The sequence below is a fragment of the Orycteropus afer genome, unplaced genomic scaffold (assembly GCF_000298275.1).
Source record: "Orycteropus afer afer isolate SDZICR_OR568_19922 unplaced genomic scaffold, OryAfe1.0 scaffold00068, whole genome shotgun sequence".
Taxonomy (NCBI): domain Eukaryota; kingdom Metazoa; phylum Chordata; class Mammalia; order Tubulidentata; family Orycteropodidae; genus Orycteropus; species Orycteropus afer.
Genome location: NW_006921655.1, coordinates 12,472,939 through 12,495,080, shown reverse-complemented (window position 1 = coordinate 12,495,080; position 22,142 = coordinate 12,472,939). Strand labels below are relative to the sequence as shown.

The 22,142-nt window shown below is 47.9% G+C and overlaps 2 protein-coding genes across 2 annotated transcripts in view; one reads left to right on the top strand and one right to left on the bottom strand.

The window, feature by feature from the left end:
* The window catches only part of LPCAT4 (lysophosphatidylcholine acyltransferase 4), a 7,801-nt gene extending 516 nt beyond the window's left edge, over positions 1 to 7,285 (top strand). The window contains exons 2-14 of the mRNA XM_007940501.2: positions 1,080 to 1,222; positions 1,540 to 1,760; positions 2,111 to 2,223; positions 2,346 to 2,406; positions 2,648 to 2,706; positions 2,916 to 2,950; positions 3,478 to 3,532; positions 3,644 to 3,726; positions 3,988 to 4,113; positions 4,448 to 4,580; positions 6,192 to 6,290; positions 6,659 to 6,815; positions 7,110 to 7,285. Coding sequence (XP_007938692.1) covers positions 1,080 to 1,222; positions 1,540 to 1,760; positions 2,111 to 2,223; positions 2,346 to 2,406; positions 2,648 to 2,706; positions 2,916 to 2,950; positions 3,478 to 3,532; positions 3,644 to 3,726; positions 3,988 to 4,113; positions 4,448 to 4,580; positions 6,192 to 6,290; positions 6,659 to 6,815; positions 7,110 to 7,285 — 1,461 coding nt within the window. The remainder of the gene's footprint in view (positions 1 to 1,079; positions 1,223 to 1,539; positions 1,761 to 2,110; positions 2,224 to 2,345; positions 2,407 to 2,647; positions 2,707 to 2,915; positions 2,951 to 3,477; positions 3,533 to 3,643; positions 3,727 to 3,987; positions 4,114 to 4,447; positions 4,581 to 6,191; positions 6,291 to 6,658; positions 6,816 to 7,109) is intronic.
* A 1,455-nt stretch (positions 7,286 to 8,740) lies between these two features.
* NUTM1 (NUT midline carcinoma family member 1) lies at positions 8,741 to 20,776 on the bottom strand. Its single transcript, XM_007940500.1, has 7 exons — positions 20,692 to 20,776; positions 17,576 to 18,296; positions 14,698 to 14,826; positions 12,281 to 12,420; positions 11,458 to 11,747; positions 11,060 to 11,176; positions 8,741 to 10,714 (listed from the first exon to the last, which is right to left on the bottom strand). Exons 1-7 carry the CDS (start codon positions 20,705 to 20,707, stop codon positions 8,741 to 8,743), a joined length of 3,387 nt encoding a protein of 1,128 aa, XP_007938691.1. The 5' UTR covers positions 20,708 to 20,776.
* Positions 20,777 to 22,142: the final 1,366 nt, after the last annotated feature.

Here is a 22,142-nt window from a genome sequence, read left to right as displayed (position 1 = left end):
GGTGGCGTGCGGAGTGCTTCTCCGGTCTTTGACTTAAAAGGAAGAGGTTTCTCGGCGGAACCTGCGTCCCTGTGCCCTTCCAACAGCCCCTCTTTCCCCCCCTTCCCCCTCTCTGCACTGCAGCACCTCCCGGGTGGGGGGAGGGTGGCTAGGAAGGGGGTTGGCCACAGGAAGTGGAGGGCCGCACCGGCCTAGGGGAACTGGGAGGTGGTGTGGGAAGGGAATGTCCAAGGGTTTTCTGCTGTCATCACCTCCCTTGAGGCGGGCTCCAGGGGCTTGGCTTGTTTACCTGCAGTCTCCCCAGGGCAGTCGATGGAGTCAGGCTGGCTCCTGGCAACCCCTACTCTGCGGAACAGGGCTGAGCTAGCTATTTGCTCCCTCATTTCCCCCATCCACCCACTGCCCTGAGTAGATTCCTACTCACAGCGACCCTGTAGGGCAGAGTAGAACTGCCCTCATAGGGTTTGCAAAGCTGTAAAATCTTTACAGAAGCAGATGCCGCATCTTTCTTCATCTTTCTTCCGTTGACCGGCTGGTCGGCTCGAACTGCCAACCGTTTGGTTAGCAGCCGAGTGCTTTAACCACTGCGACACCAGGACTTCGCATTGTTCCAGTACTATGGAATTGCTCTTGGGCAGAACTAAAGACTGGCCTCTCTGTTCCAGCCCTCTACCTCCCAAGCCCCAAGCAAATGGAGAGAATTAGGCATCTGGTTACTGTTGGACATCTGAGCTTTATGGAATGGGATTTGGGGGAGAAAGAAGCATTTCTAGCCTACTTCGTATCAAGTACTGTGCTGGGCAGTTTCACATGTGTTAGCATTAAATCCTTTACCAAGGGGTCTATGGGTTTTGAGACGTTCGATATTTTTAGGTGGAGTAGGGACCACCTGAAAGTGAGGAAAAGGATGTCTATTCCACATTGGATCCCAAATCCCCTGTCCTGATCCCACAACATTTGTGTCCTGATCTACAATGGGTGCTGGCTGTCTGCTCCTGGATCCGTCCTTGTGGGAGAGGAGGAGCTGTGGAGAGACCATCTCCCAGGCCTAAAGTGACATTTTCTTTCCCACTTTGCAGTTCTGCCTCCTGGGGGCACTGCTTGCCCCCATTCGAGTACTTCTGGCCTTTATCATCCTCTTTCTCCTCTGGCCTTTTGCCTGGCTGCAAGTAGTTGGTCTTACTGAGGAGCAACTTCAGGAGCCAATTACAGGATGGAGGAAGTAAGTGGGGGATTGGCCCCCAAAGGCACTACCTGTCACTAATTTTCCCTGCTATCTGTTCTACTTCCTCTTTGAGAAGAAGGGGAGGGAAGGTTCTGATGCAGTCCTACCCAACCTGGATAGGTAAGATGGGTCACTCAAGTTAAGACCTGGCATCCAGGACCTGAACTGTGTGCCAAAAGTGGCCAGAGACTTCAGCCCCTTGGCTTGAGGCTTTCGGGACAGAAGGGCACTCTACTTCCCCAGGTGCCTAAACCTAGTGAGTGGGTGAGGGTTGGAGTTGTTGCTTCCACTGATACCCAGCTTTGCACTGGCAGGACTGTGTGCCACAGTGGGGTGCTGGGCCTGAGCCGTCTGCTCTTTTTCCTGCTGGGCTTCCTCCGGATTCGAGTTCGGGGCCAGCGGGCATCTTGCCTTCAGGCTCCTGTTCTTGTTGCTGCCCCCCACTCCACTTTCTTTGACCCCATCGTTCTGCTGCCCTGTGACCTGCCCAAGGTTGTGTCCCGAGCTGAGAACCTTTCGGTGCCTGTCATTGGAGGTGAGAGAGCTCAACAGTAGTGAAGGATGGGGGGGATGGGGGGAAACATTTCTGGATTAAAAAATGGTCAGGAGTTGGAGCCACTAGAGAGAGAAGGATTGGCTTCAAATGGGGATGTTGGCAAATGAAATGTAAATTAGCACCATTTGTGGACAAGTCTTTTGGAGTCATGCTTAGAGAAGGCATTAGAGGGAGTGGTCAGTTCCCTAAAAGCACAGCATACAAAAAAGGAATTGTTCCCAGGGCAAAGAGGTAACTGAGAAACACCTCAGACTGAAAAGGGAAAGAAGGCTAGGTGATCTCTGTGTAGGATGCAAGTGATTTCTCTTTGTATTATCTCCCAAACCCAGCCCTGCTTCGCTTCAACCAAGCCATCCTAGTATCCCGGCATGACCCAGCTTCACGGCGTAAAGTAGTGGAAGAGGTCAGAAGGCGAGCAACCTCAGGAGGCAGGTGGCCCCAGGTGGGTATGGGTCTTACAAACAACCCTCCCTCACCTTTTCTGTGCTCCTGAGAAAGGTCTTTTCTCCTCCTTCCCCATCAACCTATCCTGCATCAGCCATTTCTTCTGTTTTCTTTCCCCAGGTGCTATTCTTCCCTGAGGGCACATGTTCCAATAAAAAGGCTTTGCTTAAGTTCAAACCAGGTGGGTGATAAGGCTGTAGGAAAAGGAATACCAGGTTTAGGGAGGGACTCTGGAATAACCCAAGAACTAAGGGAAGGAGACAGGGAGCCTCCAAGTCAAGGAGTCAGAATGTTATGAATCCCATGGAGCAAGACCAGAGCAGTGTGCTCGTGGAGAACTGCCCAAGACCCCTACACTTCATCTCCTCTAGCTACCAACATGCACTAACCTCTGCCTTTGGGGGTTGGGGGGTGGGGTTTAGGAGCCTTCATTGCAGGGGTGCCTGTGCAACCTGTCCTCATCCGCTACCCCAACAGTCTGGTGAGTCCTAGTCCCAGAAAGGGTGGAAGGGGAAGCTTGAATCTGCTGTAAATGGGAATGAGTGAAAAGTGTTGGCACTGTGATGGGATGTACATGTAAGGGTGGGACCGAGGGGTTGGTCCAGGGCTTTTGCTCAAAGGGGATGGGCCAGTTCAAGGGAGGAAAAGTGATGTTTTTCTCCTACCCTGTCCCCTCTGCTTCTCTCTTAGGACACCACCAGTTGGGCATGGAGGGGCCCTGGAGTGTGAGTTGTGGTGTCCCTGGGGTGAGGGTGGGGAGCAGGGTCCATCAGAGAATTCCTGGCCCATCTTTCAGTCTCCAGAAAAGGTGAATGGCCCTTCTTCATTCTAGCAAATGAGAGAACTGTAGAATAGGGAGTGCCTGTTTGCATCTGTTTTGTTCTAATCTCTCAACGTAATCTGAAAGTGCTATCAGCTGTCCCACATGGATCATTCCTTCTGTAATTAAAGTTTATTTTAACTTACTTTGCTAGGTTCCTAAGTGATTTTCTCCCTTAGTTGCTCTTAGTTCTTAAGAATAACCACCACCAGGCGTGCGTCTTGGCTTTCCCTTCATGACCCGATCCTTTTGCGTGCAGCTGTTCTCTTGTTCTTTCTGTTTCCTACCTGCATATTCAACCAGCTGGCTGTATGGCTTGGAGTCCATTTTTATATTGATGGGCAAAACTTTCCCACTCCCCTCCTTGAGGTAGGAGGAGCCCATGGTAAGGCAGTTGGGATCAGTGGGCATTCCAGGTCTCTCTTCTCTTAGACTCAAGGTCCTCTGGCTCACAGCTTCTCAGCCCTGTACCACCGTGGATGTGGAGGTATGATGCCATGTGTGGGATGGGAGAATGGAACTCCGTGGATTCTTTTAGCCTTAGGAAAAGAGGGTGGGAACTTGCGATCTCTCAGAATTGTGCGTATTTGTGTTTCAGTTCCTCCCTGTGTATCACCCCAGCCTTGAGGAGAGCAAGGACCCCACCCTCTATGCCAACAATGTCCAGAGAGTCATGGCACAGTGAGTCTTCCACAAAGTATTTCCTGGAGCAAAGGAACACAGATCAAAGGAACCACAAGGAGAGGGTGGAGGGCAAAGGCAAACATGGGGGTGTAGATGGGGTGGCAGTGGGAAGAGCTTTGGGGCAGCTGAAACTGAGAAGTGGAAAGTTACAAGGAGCCTCTTTTATACTCCCTAGCCAGGGGGCCAGTGTCTATAATGAACCTTCAGAGGATTTTTTTGCCTTATTCCTCGTCTGTTCCATCTGTCTTCATCCTGTAGGGCCTTGGGCATTCCAGCCACCGAATGTGAGTTTGTGGGAAACTTGCCTGTGATTGTCGTGGGCCGGCTGAAGGTAGCATTGGAACCACAGCTCTGGGAACTTGGAAAGGTGCTTCGGAAAGCTGGGTGAGTGGCCTCAAAGATGATATGGGCAGTGTCATGTATAGTGAGAAAAAAAGAAAAGGGAGAAATAGGAAAGAGGAAGGAATATTTTTAAAAAGAAGGAAGATAGAGGAATTTTAAAGAAGATAATGGAGTAAAGGGAAGAAAAGGGAATATGTAATAACATAGGTGAGGGAAGTGAGAAGGGCTCTCGAGAGACTATGAGTCAGAATCCATCTTAAGAAAACACCAGCTGAAACTGTGCTGGGGGAGCTCTTGGGGCTAGAGCCAAGCTGTCTGCTGGACAGTGTGTCCAGAAAGAAACTTAGTCTGTTCTCGACCTTCAATTACTTTGTAGGCTATCCCCCAGCCATGTGGACACAGGAGCAGAGCCAGGACGGAGTCGAATGATCAGCCGGGAGGAGTTTGCCACGCAGCTACAGCTCTCTGATCCTCAGACAGTGGCTGGTGCTTTTAGTTACTTCCATCAGGTAAGGGACTTGGAACAGGGAGGGTAGAACCCAGGGGCTTGCCCTCTAGGTTGATGTGCTCAAGATTTAAGGGTGGTATTTGAGTGGTCTTACCAGACACCTTAGATGGCCAGTTTGGAATCTGCACTGAGTATACTAAAAACCATTGTATTCAGTGCATAGGACAGCAGTGTTTTAATCATTGTAGGAGGAGGGGTGGTACAAGGGAGAAAACAACTGATTTGAGAAGTCCCTAAATTTCTGAAGCCATTATAGACATTGGCAAAGATGAGGGATCACATGACCTTGTGGAGCTAAATGAAGATCTTTGAAGAATAGTAAGTGAAAGGAGGTGGGAAGATGACATATGGAGGAAACAACACTGGCCAAATTTGACAGCTAAGAGTTTGAGGCCTGGAAGTATTTGCAATACTGTGGCAGAGTGTTCAAGTGTCCCATGGCTTCCCTAAGGGATTTCTGGATCTGCAAACCATCTATTTCCAGGAACTCTAACTAGGTTTTCTTACAGAATTGCATTGCACTAATCCCAGAAGAATCTTAAAGTTTGCAAAAGACCAACAGCAGCCCTAAGGAGTTTTTTAAATCTAAGATGTAGGCCATGGCTCGTGATATTCTCTGAAGGGACAAAAAGTGTCCAGTTGTGTTAATTCTTTAAATTAGAGCGGATTGATCTTTTCCACATTGAGCAAAGCAGGACCAGAAACCCAAATGTGGTGGTCCCCTGTAGAGCAGGCACAGTAAGTTTAAGCATCTTCCTCTGTGTTTTATAAGAAATCATGCCAGCATTGAGGATGAGAAAGACAGAGAGAGTTACATGGGCAGTACAAACAACAAATATGAACCCCTTTGTAAATACAATACTGAGTTGTCAATGAAAGCAAACATGGGTATAGGGACGGATAGATGGGTGAACAAGCTAAACAATTAGGTACCTCTAAATGGAGAGTGTATCCAAGATCATATACAGGGTTGGCAGACAATGGGCCTCTCGAAGAGTATGAAGGGATGGACACTGGGAGGAGGTAACTATGGGGAGGAAGTGGGAGGGGAGCTGCTGCATTGTAAATTTTGGTCAATGACATGAGACAAAGTATATGTGAACTGCTGTATGAAAAGTGAATTTACTCTGTAAATCTTCACCCAAATCCTAATAAAAAAAAAAAAAAGGGGAAAAAAAAAAAGAAAAAGAAATCATGCCAGTGGCCCCCTTTCAATTTGTTGGATGAGTTTTCCCACATAGGCTGAGCCTAAGCAAGGAGAGAACCAGTTTGTCCAGCTTTGGGGCCAGGAATGCTCTCTAATGGTATGTTAGACACTTGATAGCAACTTTAGCATCCCTGGGGAATTCCCTAGCATTCCTGGGAGATCCCTTTATGAGAGAGATTTGTCACCGGGTGACTCTGGGAGATAGCTTGGGCAAGCTTGCCTGAGAAAAACATCAGGGCTCCTGGAGGGTCTGAGTGTAACCAGTCATGGGAGAGCAATCATGCCTCTATGGGGCAAGAGGCCACCCCATGCCTACTGAGAAAAGGGAAGAGCCAGAATCTACAGAACATGAGGGAGAGTGCAGGGTCAATCCCACATTACCCTGGTCTCTCTTTCCCCCTCCAGGACACCAAGGGTCTGGTGGACTTCCGAGATGTGGCCCTTGCACTGGCAGCTCTGGATGGGGGCAGGAGCCTAGAGGAGCTGACACGCCTGGCCTTTGAGGTATCAGAACAGGGGGTGAAGGTACATGTTGGGTGTGCTTACCTCACCTGGAGGCCTATGTGCAATGCTGTTCCCAGTAACTTCTAGACAGTAGGTGCTTGGTGCCCTGCCAGTGCCACAGTCTAAAACTGCAGAGCTTTCGGGTTTTTACGTTGAGTCTTAGCTGGGTATGGGAAGAGTAATACCTGTGACATTGAAAATTCTCTAACAGAAAGAGCCCTTGTGGGTCAGGGAAGGCTTGTGTGCTACACTCTTGGAAGAGGGGAGTTTGGATGAAAGAGGAGGAGCCTGTCAGGCAGATCTGTAGAGCAGTGAGGGGTGCTGGCTCAAGGAGAAGGCTTGATTTGCATCCTTTTCTCTCTCCCAAGCTTTTTGCTGAGGAGCAAGCTGAGGGTCCCAGCCGCCTGCTGTACAAGGACGGCTTCAGCACCATCCTGCACCTGCTGCTGGGTTCACCCTGCCCTGCTGCCACCACTTTGCATGCTGAGCTGTGCCAGGCGGGCCCCAGCCAAGGCCTCTCCCTCTGTGAGTCACTGCCTTCCCAGCCCCACACAGGCACTGTGGGGTGGAATTAGCGCTTGAGATTTAGAGAAGGAAGCACACTGGAAGGGAAGAAGGGTTAGGAGCAGTGCTAGGGGAATAATTGAGAAATGAGACTGGAACAGGCTGGAAAGATAGAAGAGACGTAAACCTGGATTTGAGAAATTAATCAGAAATTAAAGGGAGAAGACATTTCTGAGAGAAAGAGCAGGGACATACTCTTCTTCTTCTTCTTCTTGGATCTTTTTATTCTCCTCCATCTCCCTCTTACTTGTCCAGGTCAGTTCCAGAACTTCTCCCTCCATGACCCTCTCTACGGAAAGCTCTTCAGCACTTACCTGCGCCCCCCACATACCCCTCGAGGCACCTCCCAGATATCAAATGCCTCATCCCCAGGCAGCCCCACTGCTCTGGCCAACGGTACTGTGCAGGCACCCAAGCAGAAGGGTGACTGAGCACTTTGGCCCGTCTCACTCCTCCTCCCCAGCTCACACCCAACCCCGCACTCAGGGCAGCGCCAGGGGCCTACCCTGTGCCTCCACCCCACATCTGCTCCTCTTTGATTTTTGTTGTTGTTGTTGTTTTTTTAAATTGGTTTTAATTGTTTTGCTTTGTTTTGTTTTTTGTAAGAAACTATTTTATATATAAATATAAATCTATATATCTATTAAAAAAAATACGAAGCTGAGTCACACTGATGGTCTTACTAATTGGGAAAGGAAGGAATGAATGGTTGCAGGATGCCCACAGGAGGTGGCTGAAGGCCTCTGAGGTCAGTCCCAGTTGTTGCTGGAAGCATCCTCCTTGCTTCCAGCTGGACGAGGTTCTTAACCAATCATGCAAGGAGATTGCATATCTTCTCTCCTGTTGTCACTTAGACACATATTTTAACTTTCTCATGAACCTCTTTCCAGCCCGTTCCCTCTTGTTCTGTCCTCATTAGAGTTTAAAAAATAGCTACCTACCATTCCATATTTAATAATCCTACTGAGACTTGAGGCCATCTAATGTCGTGGGAGCAGACAGCTGTAACACTAAGAAACAAGCCTGCTCCCTGTCAGGTCAGGCCTACCACATAGGAGTGTTTCTCTCCCCATGAATTAGTTGAGAATCATTTATGTTTCCTCTGGCCAGCTTCTTTTCAAGGAAGAAGAAAACAAGCCTTACCTACCCCCCAAAGAAAGGTGCCATGTCCAGATACAATTACGGGAAGTTAGTTAGATTTAGAAAAATAGATGCCCCAGAAATGTGACAGGTATAAAAGCATCTTTCCATCTATAGACTTTTAAGGGAGCTGAATAATGATGGAATGTTCAGAGGCAGCTCTCAAAACCAAATACGTGTTTAAACCAGTATCACTGCCTTGGAGTTGGATCCAACTCGTAGCAGCCCCTCCTTGGGATTCTGAGGCAATATCACTATGGAAGTAGATTGCCCAACCTTCCTTCCGAGCAGTGGCTGGTGGGTTTGAACTGCCAGCCTTCTGGTTAGCAGTCAAATGCCTTAGGCACTATGCCACCAAAGCTCCCAAACGGGTTTAGGGGTGAATAATGTTTAATGCTGGAGCTCATCATAGCCTAAAAGCCACACTTTCCAAGAGGAGACTGCAAGAAGCCAAGATGTGGTCAGAGTCTAGGTAAGTAATGTGGATCCATCGAACCTGGGACCACCCCCTCCTCCTTTCTTCATAGCATCTTACTCCATCCATCTGGCAACAAAGACATGAGTACAGAAGAAGGTCATTTCCAAGCAAAAACATTTTTATTCATTTCTTTTGTAACAACTTCCAGAGGTACTTCCCTTCACCTCCCACCAAGGGGACCTCCCGACCCTCGCCACTCTGTAGGAGTGTAGGATGGGTGGGTACTACTCTGGGGCCTTTGGGGGGTTGGCAGGTGGGAGAAAGCTCCCTACTGGCTACGACGTCGCTTCTTTCTTCTCCCTGTGACAAAACTGTCACGCCGCCTTTTATGAGGCTGTGTGGGGCAAACAACTAGAGCCAAGGGGTTCTCCCCAGAGGCCCCTTGGCCAGCTCGGTGGGGCTTCTTTTTAGCAGGTGCTGAGCCTCCAACTAGAGCTCGCTTCTCAGATTTGTTAGCAAGATAAGGTGTGTCAATACCACCTACCTCAGCAGAAAGGGAATGCAGTGCTCTCTTGACCCCCTGACCTATAGAGGGCAGGCCTGAGGCAGGGTGAGGACTGAGGGGAAGCCCTCTTGGTGATAGGCTAAGTTTAGAGGCCAAGAGGTAGGCGAAGTTAGAGAGTTCCTCATCTTCCTCCTCTTCCTCTTTCTCTTTGTTGGCCCCATCTGCTGAGCTGTGTGTTTCATGCACAGGAGATAATTCTTTCAGAACTAAGGCATCCCTAGTTCCCCATCTTGGGGAGGTGCTTTTAAGGCCCTGGTGAGGAGATGGTGATTTGGGAGTTCCTGGTAAAGGAGCAAGTTCTTTTGGCTTGGATAAATGAGTATCCTCTCTGCTCTCTCCAGGGGGCTCATAAGAATTAAAATCTGGTGGGCAGTTACCCTTGCTGACCTCTAGTTGGAGGCCATGGTCATCTGCAACATCTGGTAGGCTGCTGTGCTCTGTGGTTGCCAACAAAGGAGAGATGGAATTGTCTCTTATCTCTGCATCTTTGTTGGCCTCAGGAAAGGAGGAGGCATCCTGGGTCCCCAGGATAAGAGTATTGCTTTGACATGCTGACAGGAGGGTTTCATTGGAAGATTCCAATGTAGGGGCATCAGTTCTGCTTTCCACCAGTTGAGAGCAACCTTCAGGCCACAGATCACCAGGATCCAGAGTAGTCTCAGGGTTGTCTTCACTATTTTCTTTGGACCTCAAGGCAGGACTACTGGTAGTCAGAGGTCCTGGCAAACTGTAGTAGTTTCTCTTTTCTGAGACAGCTGTGGCATCAGTGCCTCCACAGGGAAGTACACTGCTTTCCACATCCCCAGGTGGTGTGGTTTCTCCAAGGCACAGAGAGATGGTGCTCCCAGAGCCCAGTGCCTCACCGCCTCCCTGGTGCTCAGTTACACTTTCCCCATCTTGTAAGTTCTCTGTGACCGCCTTAATTTGTAAGGGCAACTCCAAGCCTACAGCATCCATCTCACTGCTCAGCCAAAGTCCTGGACTGAGAGGAGCCTCATCCCTGTCTCCAGCTGTTCCAGGAGAAGGGTCCTGATTATAACTCTGAACCATCAGAGGACCTATGTCATCTCCCCACATGGTTCCTGCAGAGCCTTCTTGGGGTAACACTAAAGGCTCCTTCCCTTGAGGAAGTGCTCCAAGAGCCCCCATCTCTTGTCCTGTCTGAAGCCCCAGGACCTGGTTTTCTAACCCCTGACCTTGCAGAGGAGCTGGGTCTGAAAGTCCAACATCTAAACAGGAAGCTCCCTCTAGCTGGGAGTTTTCCTGCCAGCAAACGGGCGAGGCCTCTGAGGTCCTGTCTGCCACCAAAGAATGCCCAAGGAACATTGCATCTCCCACATGGCCATCCTGATGGGATAACTGGTTTGTAACCTTCCCAGACCCTCTTCTCTCTATGCCTAAGGGCCCCTGAGTAGCCTGTGGAGCTGCAAGTTCTAGCTGTAGGTCCCAGCTTCTAAGGGATGACACAGTGTTCTCATCCCTGTGTATCTTCCTTGGACCATCAATGGCTTGCTCCTGCCTACCATGCCCTTCTCTTGCCTGCTTTCCTGGAGAAGCAGCCTTTGTGGGACAAACAGTGCCCTTGGCCGTTTGAAGCCCAGGTGAGGGCCGAAGTCGCCCACCCCCATCTTCATCCTCCTCAGAAACAGAAGGACTTGAGTCCAGTTGAGCTCCACTGCAGCTTGCAAGCACCTCTGCATCCTCCTCTTCTAAAGCCATGAGGCGCTTCTGTACCAGCTGGAAGGGTAATGACAAATACCAGGTTTTATACATGACTGAGAAGAGGTGGCTGAGTGGATGGTGGTGAGATGGTGTTTGGACAAGGCGGGAAAGGCAAGCAGGTGGCTTAAGTGATGCTAACAAAGACAAATACAGTAGACCACCCTCATGTGTTTTATTCCCATGCTTTGAGGCCTTGCGCTCCCATTCCCTGCCTTTCCATGGTCTCCTCCTACCTACTTGTTTGGCACCTGAACCTCAAGCTGAGGCTACTCTCTAGAAGCCATATCATCCAAGACAGAGCAGGGTTAGATAAAATCATGCAGGCATCTGATTTTGACACTCCCTACTTCCCAAGGTTACCTGAGCAACAGTGAGTCCTTCTTCTTGTTCGAGCTCCTCAATTAAGGCCAATGGGTCCCTGTGCTGTTCTGGAGATAGCAGGTCTGCTAGAAATTGAGGATGAATAACAGCCTCCACCTGGGGAACAGAAGAAAAGTGATAGGACAGGTAACCTGTGAGCCTAGAGGTTCTAGAAAAGAAGTCATGAGCCCCCCCCCACCCCTACCCCAGATTGTTATAAGTCATCACTACCAGTAACTACTCAAATTCATATATATGCATGCTTGCACACACACACACTTCTCAGGAGTTTTGGAATAAAGACTAGGTCCTAACTGCTTTGGGAACAACCCAGATCTTTGGTTCCCAGAAGTGCCCACCCCCATGATCTGGAAACCAGACCTCCAGGCATAGCCCACCTTGGAGACAAAGACCTCCTGAGAACACAGCTCGTTAATGTAGCTCAAGAGACCTGGGTCTGGATACATCCCTCCTTCCAGCTGCTGCTGCTCTTCTTCCTCTTCCTGTTTGCCATCTGACTCCCTAGCGGCTGAGGTGCTCCCCAAGAGTCCATCCATGATGTTAGCATACTCTTTCACTGCTTCTGGTGGGATCTCCTTGGGTGCCTGAGGAACTTGAAGCTTCTGAGACTTGCGTTGTCGCCGGCGGGGAGCCCTGGTCTTAGAGGGTGCCTTCTTTGGAATGTACACTTAGAGAAGGAAAAGGTGGAAACCAGAAAGGTGAAGTGGCACAGAAGCTACAGCTTCCATCTCCCAGCCCTGTTCATGAGGTCAGTTGGTGCAATGGAATGCTACCAGGCTGGGTCCTACCAACCTGAATATCAGCCAGGAGAGAAGATTTAGAAACTAGAGGGTTATAGAGACATGGAATGAGGAATCTTAGAACTCCTGAAACTCCAAGAAATCCCCTAATCCAGCCTCTCTTTCTTAGATTAGGTATCATGGGCCCCACTTGACATTCATGTAAAAAGAGTAGCTAGTTTACTTGGCCAAGACCAATAGCTAGTTGGGGACAAAGGAAACCTGAGAACCCAGGTTCCCACAGAATGTTGGTTCAAAACATCGAATACCACTCACTAGAGGAAAAGTGGCAGAAGTGAGAGCAATTGCCTCCCCTAATCTGACTGGCTTCTACATGCCTCCCTTTGCGCCTCTGGCCTACAACCTCTTTTGGAATCGAGTCGCCATACCTGGCTGCTGGCAAACCTCTGAGTCGCCATACCTGGCTGCTGGCAAACCTCTGGGGCTGGGGGCACCGGAGGATCGAGTTTCAGAGGCGTTGCAGGAAGCAGGCATTGGGACCCATTCAACATCTGTGCATTCTGAATCTGCATTTCCTCCTCAGCCTCAAACTCCATGAACCTGCAGAGGATAAGGAGGGCTTGAGCAGTGCTGAGAAGGTGACCAATCCCATCAGGAACCCACGCACCAGGTAGCAGCCATACACACCTAAGAAAGGAAGTGTCAGTTGGGCAAAGGCCTGCCTAAATCAACTGATCCAGGAACCCCGAAGACTAAGGGCCCTAGTCACCCTTCAGACCTAGAATTGAACTCACTCCTGTGGCTTCCAGCCAAACAACAGGAGGGGACTGCTCACTGGTGACTGAAGAACAGTTCTGGGACAACCTTATGAGGTCACCATATCATCCCCTCACCTGCAGTCATCACTTAGGATGCTTGTAAAGAAAATGATCAATTGGCATAACATCCTACACAAAAACATTGCTCTATATCCTACTTCGGTGAGTAGCAACTGGGGTCTTAAAAGCTTGCAAGCAGCCATCTAGATGCAACAATTGGTCTCTCCTTGTCTAGAGCAAAGAAAAATGAAGAAAACCAAAGACAAATGTAAACAATTAGTCCAAGGAACTAGTGGACCATGTGAACCTCAGCCTACATGACCATTACACCAGAACTAGATAGTGCCCAACTACCACTGTCAACCATTCTGAAAGAACTCAGGGCAGGAGATCCTGGATAGAGTGGGAGAAAAATGTGGAATGATACTCAAAATCATAAAAAAGATCAGTCTTACTGGTTTAATAGAGACTGGTGAAACCCCGAAGACTAAGGGCCCTAGTCACCCTTCAGACCTAGAATTGAACTCACTCCTGTGGCTTCCAGCCAAACAACAGACAAGCATATAAGGTGATCATTTATGCCAGGTAGGTACACGCCTCAGAACACCCAATTGTGGGAGATCAGAAGGGCAGTACTTGTACAGGGAGACAGCTAAACGAAATGTGTATGAACTGCTGTGAGGAAAATGAATTTGCTCTGTAACTTTTCACCTAAATCACAATTAGAAAAAGAGAATGAACTATCTAGAGCTTGTAAGCTTCTCCAGAACTGAGCGTAGCTATCACTTTTTTCCTGTCCTATCTCACCCAGCATCATGGAGGCTGCCAACACACTTAATACAGGCTCACTGACTTACGCTGAGGGACAGCATGGCAGGACCCCTCCTGAAGGCCTCACCTGCCCTAGCCTACAACCACCAAAAAAAAAAAAAAAAAAAAAAAACTGCTATGGAGTTAGGAGCTCTGGTAGCATAGTGCCTAAGGCACTTGACTGCTAACCAGAAGGCTGGTGGTTCAAACCCACCAGCTACTCCTCGGAAGGAAGATGGGGCAACCTACTTCCGTAGTGATACTGCCTCGGAAACCCAAGGAGGGGTCGCTATGAGTGGAGTCTGACTGAACGGCACGTAACAACAACAACATGGAGTTAATTCCATTTCACAGCAACCCCATAAGGTAGAACTGCCCATAGGGTTTACAAAGATGTAAATCTTTACAGAAGCTGACCCCCTCATCTTTTTCCCACAGAGCAGCTTCGGGGTTCAAACTGCCAAATGCTTTAACTACTGTGCCACCAAAACTCCTATAACCACAAAGGATGACAGACAAATCCTGAAGCAGGACCCAAAGCTGCAATTCTAAGAAGTCCCACCAGGCAGCAGTGCTGAGAACCAAGCGTCAGGCTAGGACTAGTGCCCTGGAAGAGTAAAAGGTGGGAATATTCGGTCCAGAATTTTGTGGAAAAATAGACACTAAGCTTGGAAGAAAGGGTTCACTGTCCTCTGAGTTTGTTTTTAACCAAGGAGATTATGGGGGAGAAGAGCCAGGAGACCATTCAGGCCTTCAAAGGACCCTGGCTTCCCCTGACCAACCTTTTCCAGACCAGCACCTTGCTGGGATGATGGGTTGATTTTCTGTGCCACTATTTCCAAGGGAGGGATGGTCCCAAATCTCTGCATCAATAGCCACTTGCTACCTGGACAATGAGATAGGAAAGAATCTGCCTAGTAGAGTTGATCCTCTCATTGCTAGTTCCCCTCAAGAGCATGGGATTTTTACACATATCAGGCTCCCCGACCCTATCCAAAGACCTTCAATATCATATAGACTCAAGACCAAGAGAAGACAGGATCTAAAAACCAAGGGATGAAGGTGGTGGAAGAAACGACATGAGAGGGGAGAATAAAGCCTTCCAGATTTCAAGAGGCTCTATCCTAATCTACACGCCTTCTAACATCCCTTTTAATAATCACCCACAAGCTTCTCTTAACTGCCCCCACTCCCCATTGCTTGCAATCACACGGCCCCGCTCAGGAGTTTGAGGGTTAGTGGGACTCACTTTTCTGCCATCTCATAAAAGATCATCCGGTCAAAGTTGCTGGTACGCTCCCACTCCTGCACAGCCCTTGGCAGTCCCTCCTCCAAGGTCATAGCAGGTCTCAGCCGGGCCAGGGAACGAAGCACTGGACTAAAACCGCAGTTAGGTCAGTCACATACTCCAAGTGCATCCTCCCACCCTCCTGTCCTGACACCCACCTCAACGCATATCCTCTGCCCATTGTCAGATGTGATGTGGCCCTGTTCCCCTCAAGTCCCACTCCAAATGACACTTCCAGACTCCTCGGCCTCCTATCCACTCATTTTACCATACTCTCCTCTCTCCGAGCTGAAATTTGCTCACACCAAATCAAATAGATTCTCCTCACATTTTGAAATCAACTACTGCCACTACTCTCAATTCTCACAGTGCTGTCCTCAAACATTAGGAAGAAGAAAGCACTTGTGTTATTAATAAGATTCACTTCAAAGTAGGCTTAACCCCACCCAAAAGCTCTTGGAATTTTTTTTTTTTTTTTTAAGAACTTCAGAATCTGAATAAATCTCTAATTAAAGGAGGTATTGTTTTTGTTAGTTTTTAAGTATTTTTGTCTGCAGGATACCCCTCACTAACTGTCAAATATCAACACTAGACTTCCCACTGATGGAAGGCTGCAGAGCCCTTTCTGATCCAGAAAAATCAAAAGGCCAGGCTAAAGTAAGGGCTTCATTTTTGCCTGACTTCCCATTCAGTCCTCAAACATTGTACATCAGAATCACGTGGGAACTTTATTGCAAATAGGGAGGGATGGTCCTAAAAATCAAAAGGCCAGCCTAAAGTAAGGGTTTCAGAATCCTATTCCCATGATCCCAAACCTGAGCATTTTACTAGCTTCCTAGATGATTGTTTCAGAGAATCTGGACTGCACTTTGGGGTGACCCTGCCCAGAGCCCCTACGTATGGAGAGCAGGAATAGGCTAGGACCAAAAGTAAATGGGTCCCTGCAAGCTATGAGGGCCTGTGCTGGCTCAAGGTTCTGAAATTCAATCTTCCAGGCTCCAAGAAAGAATTTTAAGTTGGCTGTCTAAAACCAGGACTCTGGGAGAGCCTCCTTCCAGGGTCTGGTGCTTGGGGAGATTCCTTTAGGAGTTCAGTCATTGGAGGGGCAACATGTAAATTATTTCAAAGTCCAGCAAATGTGGTACGTGTTATGGAGTGCTCTACAGAAGATGCTGAGGGCACAGTGCAGATCAGAGGCAGCAGGTCTGGGTGCGATGAGAAAACACCCGCAATGACCAATGACTCTGCTTTATAAATGTAACATAGCCCTGGACTCCTTGGCTAATTGTCCACTCACATGTTCACACTCTTAAACAAGAATATTTTGGCTTTTTGTAAGTTCTTTTCCTCTTCTAGATTGTCTTTTTATAACAACAGCAACAACAATAATAACATCTATTACTTAATGGAGGGCAGTGGCGGCTTGGTGGTAGGATTCTCGCCATCCATGAAGGAGACCTGGGCTCGATTCCTGCCTGATGTCTAATGCATCTCAAGTGCAACCACCACCCATGTGTCAATGGAGCCATCATTTTGCTGTGATGCTGAACAAGTTTCAGTGGAGCCTCTGGGCCAAAACATTAGGAAGAAAGGACTGGCAGTCTACTTCTGAAAATCAGCCATTTGAAAACCCTATGCATCACAACAGTCTGATCTCATTGTGAAGAGCATCTCCATGAGTCAGAGCCAACTTGACAGCAACTAACAAAAACCACCTGACCTAACCTGTTGCCACTGAGTAGGTTCCAATTCATAGTGACCACATGTCACACAGTAAAACTGGTCTATAGAATTTTTGTGGTTAAAACATTACCAAAGCAGATTGCCAGGCCTTCCTGTCATGGTACTGGTGGGTGGATTCAAACTTGGAGGGTAATATTCCAGTGCAAACTATTTGCACCACCCAGGGACCTACAACCACCACCATTTAATAAAGTATCCACTTTAAGTGCATAAACTCATTTAATCTTCTCAGCAACCCTTTGAGATAGGTATAAATATACTCTTTTTAGATGAGAAAACAGTTAAAGATGTTAAAGCCATGCCCAGGATGATAAATTTAGTGATCGGTGGAGCCCCTGGCCACTAAACACACCCTAAAAAACAAAACTCATTGCCATTGAGTCAATGCCAACTCATAGAGACCCCATGTGTGCTAGAGGAGAACTGTGCTCCATTGAGTTTTCCATGTAGATTGCCAGGCCTTTCTTCTGAGATGCCTCTGTGTAGATTCAAACCACTAATCTTTCAGCTAATCACTGTACCACCCAGGAACTCCAAACATGCTCTACTACCTCCCTAACTCAACTTGAATTCTAAATAAAATAGGGTGGGGTGGGGCAGAGGAGGTACACACAAAGTTCTTTTGCTGGCCCTGCACTGTCCTTCCCTCCCACAGGAATGAGTGAGGGCCCAGCACTCCTTGTCATGGCCAGTAGGGATGGCTCAACTCAAATGTCGAAAGGTGGCAGAACAGGACAGGAGGATCATGGCACTTTAGTCAGAGACCGAAATCCTAATCACAGCTCCTGGCTTTATAAGAAATCTCTCTGAGGTACAGTTTTCTCCTCTGTGAGGAGCACCATAAAAATGCCTGAACTCAGGTTATGAGGACCACTTGAGAGAAGATACCTGAAAGCATGTTATAAACTGGGAAGTGGGTTGAGAGGCTTATTATCATTATTATGATGATTATTGTGCTTTTATTTTTTTCATAGCATCCCCATCACCCTCACGATCTACCTTCAAGTATTCTTAAATAGCCTAATTTCATAGATCATCCCACTGTCGTCCTTATTTAAAAGCCCTAGGCTAGTTAATCTTAGGTCTCTCCACTTACATAAGAAAGCAGGAAAGAGCTTCTGCATCAGGAGTTTGGGATAGGTGCCTGCGGGCCAAGGCTTTGTAGCGCTGCCAACGTCGGAAGTTCTCATAAACGCCCTTGGAGGTGTAGGAGAGGTCACCCAGTGAGGGCTTGGATTGGGCTGTCGCAGAGCCTCCTTCACTGGGAGCCCTATGTGGCTCTGGCCAAACCTTCTCTGAGGGGAAAATGGGGGCCAGTTGGGCAGTTGGCAGTAGAGCTTGAGGAGGAAGGCCTGGGGGCCCCTCCTGGCTCACCCCAGTAGCCTTAGCAGGCAGAATGGTCTTCATAGTAGAGGCTGCTGCGAATTGAGGTGGAGGATCTTCAGGGCCCCCACGGGGAGTGCCTGAGGCGATCCAATTGAGGGCAGTCTGAGTAAGGATAAAGTTCTGAGTTTGGAGGGTCTCAGCTGGCCCCTCTTCTGTCTTGACTTGGACAATGACTTTGCTAGCCCTAGCCCCAGCCCCAGCTCCACTGGGGCCAGGGCCTCCATCCCCTGTCATCAACAGTGGGCTGGGGAATGCAGACAGCACCAGAGGGCTGCCTGGAGAGAAAGCTGAAGGCATGGAAGGCTGTGGGGGTGGCTCCCAGGGTGGTTGGTCCAGTGGGCCTGCAGTAGGTGGGAGAAAGGGAAGAGCAGTGAAAGGAGGCGTGTCAGCGCCAGGTTTCGTGGTCATGTCTGGTCTTGACAACGGAGATGCTGTTAAAGAAAAAAAGGGAATACAGTAGAAGAAAAGGAGAATGGCGTTAGACCATCTGGGTCCCTTTGAGTCACCAAAGAATCAGAGCACAGATGCTCAATAGGTAGGGTAAGGGGCATGCATGGTAAACTTACATGCAGTTTGCAAATGACCCCCAAGTGATTTTCATCTTCCTTACTCCCAGCTGAGAATTACTGAACTAGAGAAATTGCTTTCTTTTCAACAAGAGATGAAGACCCCTGTCTGCCACAAAGAGACAAACCCAAGCCATCACTGCCTCTGATCCCCTTGCCAGCACGACAGGCTATTTGCCAAGACATGAAGCAGGGCTGACATTTGATCTGCAGGGGAAATAGCCCAGAGCAGGCTCACAAGCAGATGAGTTTAGTCAGGAAAGGTTCTGGCCCTTCTCTAAGCACTACAGGGCCCTCAACAACGAGGCAGTTTTGAAAAGATTATTAGTCCCATCTCCTCCTCAGTGTTCATTTTACTGTTGTTCCTTATAAATCTCCTCTCTTTGTTTCCTAACCTAAAACACAGAAGTAGAAAGGTGCAATCTACAAGCAAGAGCAAGAACCTTAGGACCCATGAAGCTCACACCCCGTAACATATCCCACCCAGCACACATATACATCTGCTGTTCCCACCCATTCCAAGCAGAGATTCAAACTCGAACCCTGCTCCCAGCTGCTCTGTGGTCTCTGCCACCACTCACTGTTCCCAGAAGAAGGGGTGTGGATTAGTTATTTGGTTCCCAAATTTTGTTATATAACTGTCAGGAATGATTAAAGAACAAGTGGGTGAGGGGCCGAGGTATGGTGAAGAAGTTTTAAGCAATTACTGGGTATGTTAAAAGTTGACAATGGACACTGTCTGTGGTCCTTCTGCTTTAAGCTCCTAATAATAGAAATTTTAGGGTAGTGCCTAAGGCACTTGACTGCTAACCAGAAGGCTGGCGGTTCAAACCCACCAGCAACTCCTCGGAAGGAAGATGGGGCAATTTACTCCCATAGTGATACTGCCTCGGAAGCCCAAGGAAGGGTCACTATGAGTCGGGTCCAACTCGACACACATAGCAGCATCAAGAAGACACTGAGCCAGGTGCTCAGGGAAGGACAGTGAAGTCTGTTACAGAGTCCCTGATCTTGTGGACTCTAGTCAAAGAGACCACCAATACAAAAAAGGTGCACTTATTTTCAGGCCATGTTTCTCCTATGACTCCCCTGCCCCAGGACTTTTAATAATAGAAAATAATCTGCCTATTTTCATGCTACTATCCTCCTCTTGGGAGCTCTGGTAGCGTAGTACCTAAGGTACTTGACTGCTAACCAGAAGCCTGGCGGTTCAAACCCACCAGCCACTCCTCGGAAGGAAGGTTGGGCAATCTACTTCCTTAGTGATACTGCCTTGGAAACCCAAGGAGGGGTCACTATGAGTTGGGTCTGACTTGATGGCACATAACAACAACAACATCCTCCTCTTACAAAGAACATTCCATGGCAACAGTTGACAAACTGACAACACTCAGGCTTCCACCGGACCCCCTCAAGTGGTGCGAAGGGTATGTGCCATACTTGTCATGCCCTAGATACACCTCTGCCAAGGAGACATGGACCATGAGTAAACTCATCACCTCAACAGTAGAACAGAGGCCTAGGAGTGTGCCACAAAGCGCTGGACAAAATGGCATGGCTTTGAAGGCCTGTGTTGCTGAGGTCAAAAAACTCAGCTCACCCTGGTTGGAGTTACCTCCCTTCTCAGCCCTGATGAATCAAGGAAAACTGTTCCCTGAACTGAAAGGAAAGAGAAACCATCTCTGGAGCTAGAAGGAGCCCTGAGACTTGAGTAGCGTCAGTTATAGCACCTTCCTGCCCAGCTTTCAGGAGGACATTTCTGGATAAACTTGGCAATTGACAACCCCACTGAAATGGTTAAGGCCATTCTCCCCCACCCCAATCTCTTCATAAGATCAAGAGCAGCTCCAGCTTAATTCTCTAAGGGCAAAATACTAGGCAGGCTCCAGTCACCTAAAGAAAAGGACACAGACCCTTACACCTTCCCCTTAAACCCACTTTGTGCCACCCTCACTGTGCATACCTCTGTCCTAGAAATCAAGTTCCTAACTGCCATAATTTCTCTATACCCAGCATACTTCCTCTGAGGCACCTTGATTGGACTTCAAGGAACTCCGTTTCCTTCCACAGTACCCAGTCTTAAGTATCCAATCTCCTTCCTCAGCTTCCCCAAGTATGTTTTTGGTGGGGTCTAGTGCTCTCTCCTCCCTCTTGGTCAGCCCAAAAAGCTTGTCCCCAGGTGAAGTGTCGAATCTGAATCCCCCAAAATCTAAGTTAGTGGCAGGGGTTCCCCTTTCCCCCATACCCCCTGCAGACGTACCTCCATCTGAAGCCATCCTCTTAGGTCTAGGCACTAATCGTGGCTGTCTGGAAGGGTCCAGAATGAGACAATCAGGTCCAGGACCCAGAGAGTAAGCTGGCTCCAGCAGACACCCAGGGATCCAAGGTAGGGAGGATAAAGATCAGATCAAACAGAACTAGAATCTAGGACTCAAAGCATTCTGCAGTGGGGGAGGTGAAAAGAGAATGTGAGAGGGGCGATGAGATAGCCCATGAAGGGTTCTGGTAAAGCAGGTAATAACCAAGAGTTCCCTCCAAACTAGAGTTTGGTGACACAATTGATAGCTACCTCTTTAGGGCAATTTGTAAATTCTTTCTCAAATTCCCAACACTGCAGTTTTACCACTCTGTTCTCTTTCAGTTCTTTGGCATACCTAGTTTTGTGCCCTTCACCCAGTTCTGTAACTGACTTCTTAATAGCAGTTTGGTAGTAGACCCTTGACTTAATTCAGTGAAGGTTATACTTTCTAAACCAAATTCAGAGCACATAGGTTGTGTACTTATGGATCAAGGAAACTGAATGTTTGAAATTAGGATCATTTCAGAAGATCCAGGGTGTTGCCAGACATATCGTTTCCTTGTAAAGTTTTCTTTCCTTCCCCAAACAGCCTATTTCCATCAGTTCTACAGTCTGCTGCAGGCCCAGCCTTACCAATGATAGCTTTTGCTAAAAAGCCTCACTACATCAAAAACTGCCATGTAACCTAAAATTTCAAGACCAGAAAGTCCTTATTTGTGTTTGTTGAATTATTTTGTCAAATATTTTTTATTTAAAAAAATAATTTTATTTAGTTTTTAAAATGGGTAAATACAATAGCATGGTTCAAAAGTCAAACTGTGCAAAACACACTACACAAGCCTTCCTCCCACCCCTTTCCCCTGTAACAGAGTTCTCCAAACCAGAGGAAACCAGTATTATCTGTTTCTTGTGAATCCTTGCAGAGATATTTTATGCAACTGCAAATACGAGGTATATTTTGCAAAAGATTTCTCTGGGTATAAACTTAATATATGTTCCACTGTTTTTTCCATTATAAATAATGTTGTAATGATCGTCTTTGCAGTATCTTGGCTCGAATTTTCATTAACTTAAGTTAGAGTCCTATAAGGAGAATTTCTCCGTTCTTTTAAAATTTGAAATACCCCTAGGAGGTGCATCTTTTATATATACTATTGTTAACTACTCACCATAAAAGAAGGAGCGCTGAATTTGCAGCAAAGAGACCTGAGTTTGAATGTTGTCTGGATGACTAAGACATACTTCGCCAGTTTCATAAAATAACTTCACGCTCTCTTTGCTCTATAGAATATTGAATACCCATCATGCACTCTTTACCGCCAATACTTTGAAAAGGGACCAGGGAACCGCGTTAAACAGGGGAGGGAAGAAAACCTTCTTCTTTCTCTCCTAAGGTAAAAAGGGGCTCGAAA

Excerpts from the sequence above, each read along its gene's own strand:
- NUTM1 (XM_007940500.1), bottom strand. Across the intron at positions 14,827-17,575 it reads GCTCTTTCCTGCTTTCTTAT|TCCAGTGCTTCGTTCCCTGG; the intron begins GTAAGTGGAGAG and ends CTGCGGTTTTAG. Across the intron at positions 11,748-12,280 it reads AGAGGTTTGCCAGCAGCCAG|TGTACATTCCAAAGAAGGCA; the intron begins GTATGGCGACTC and ends TCCTTCTCTAAG.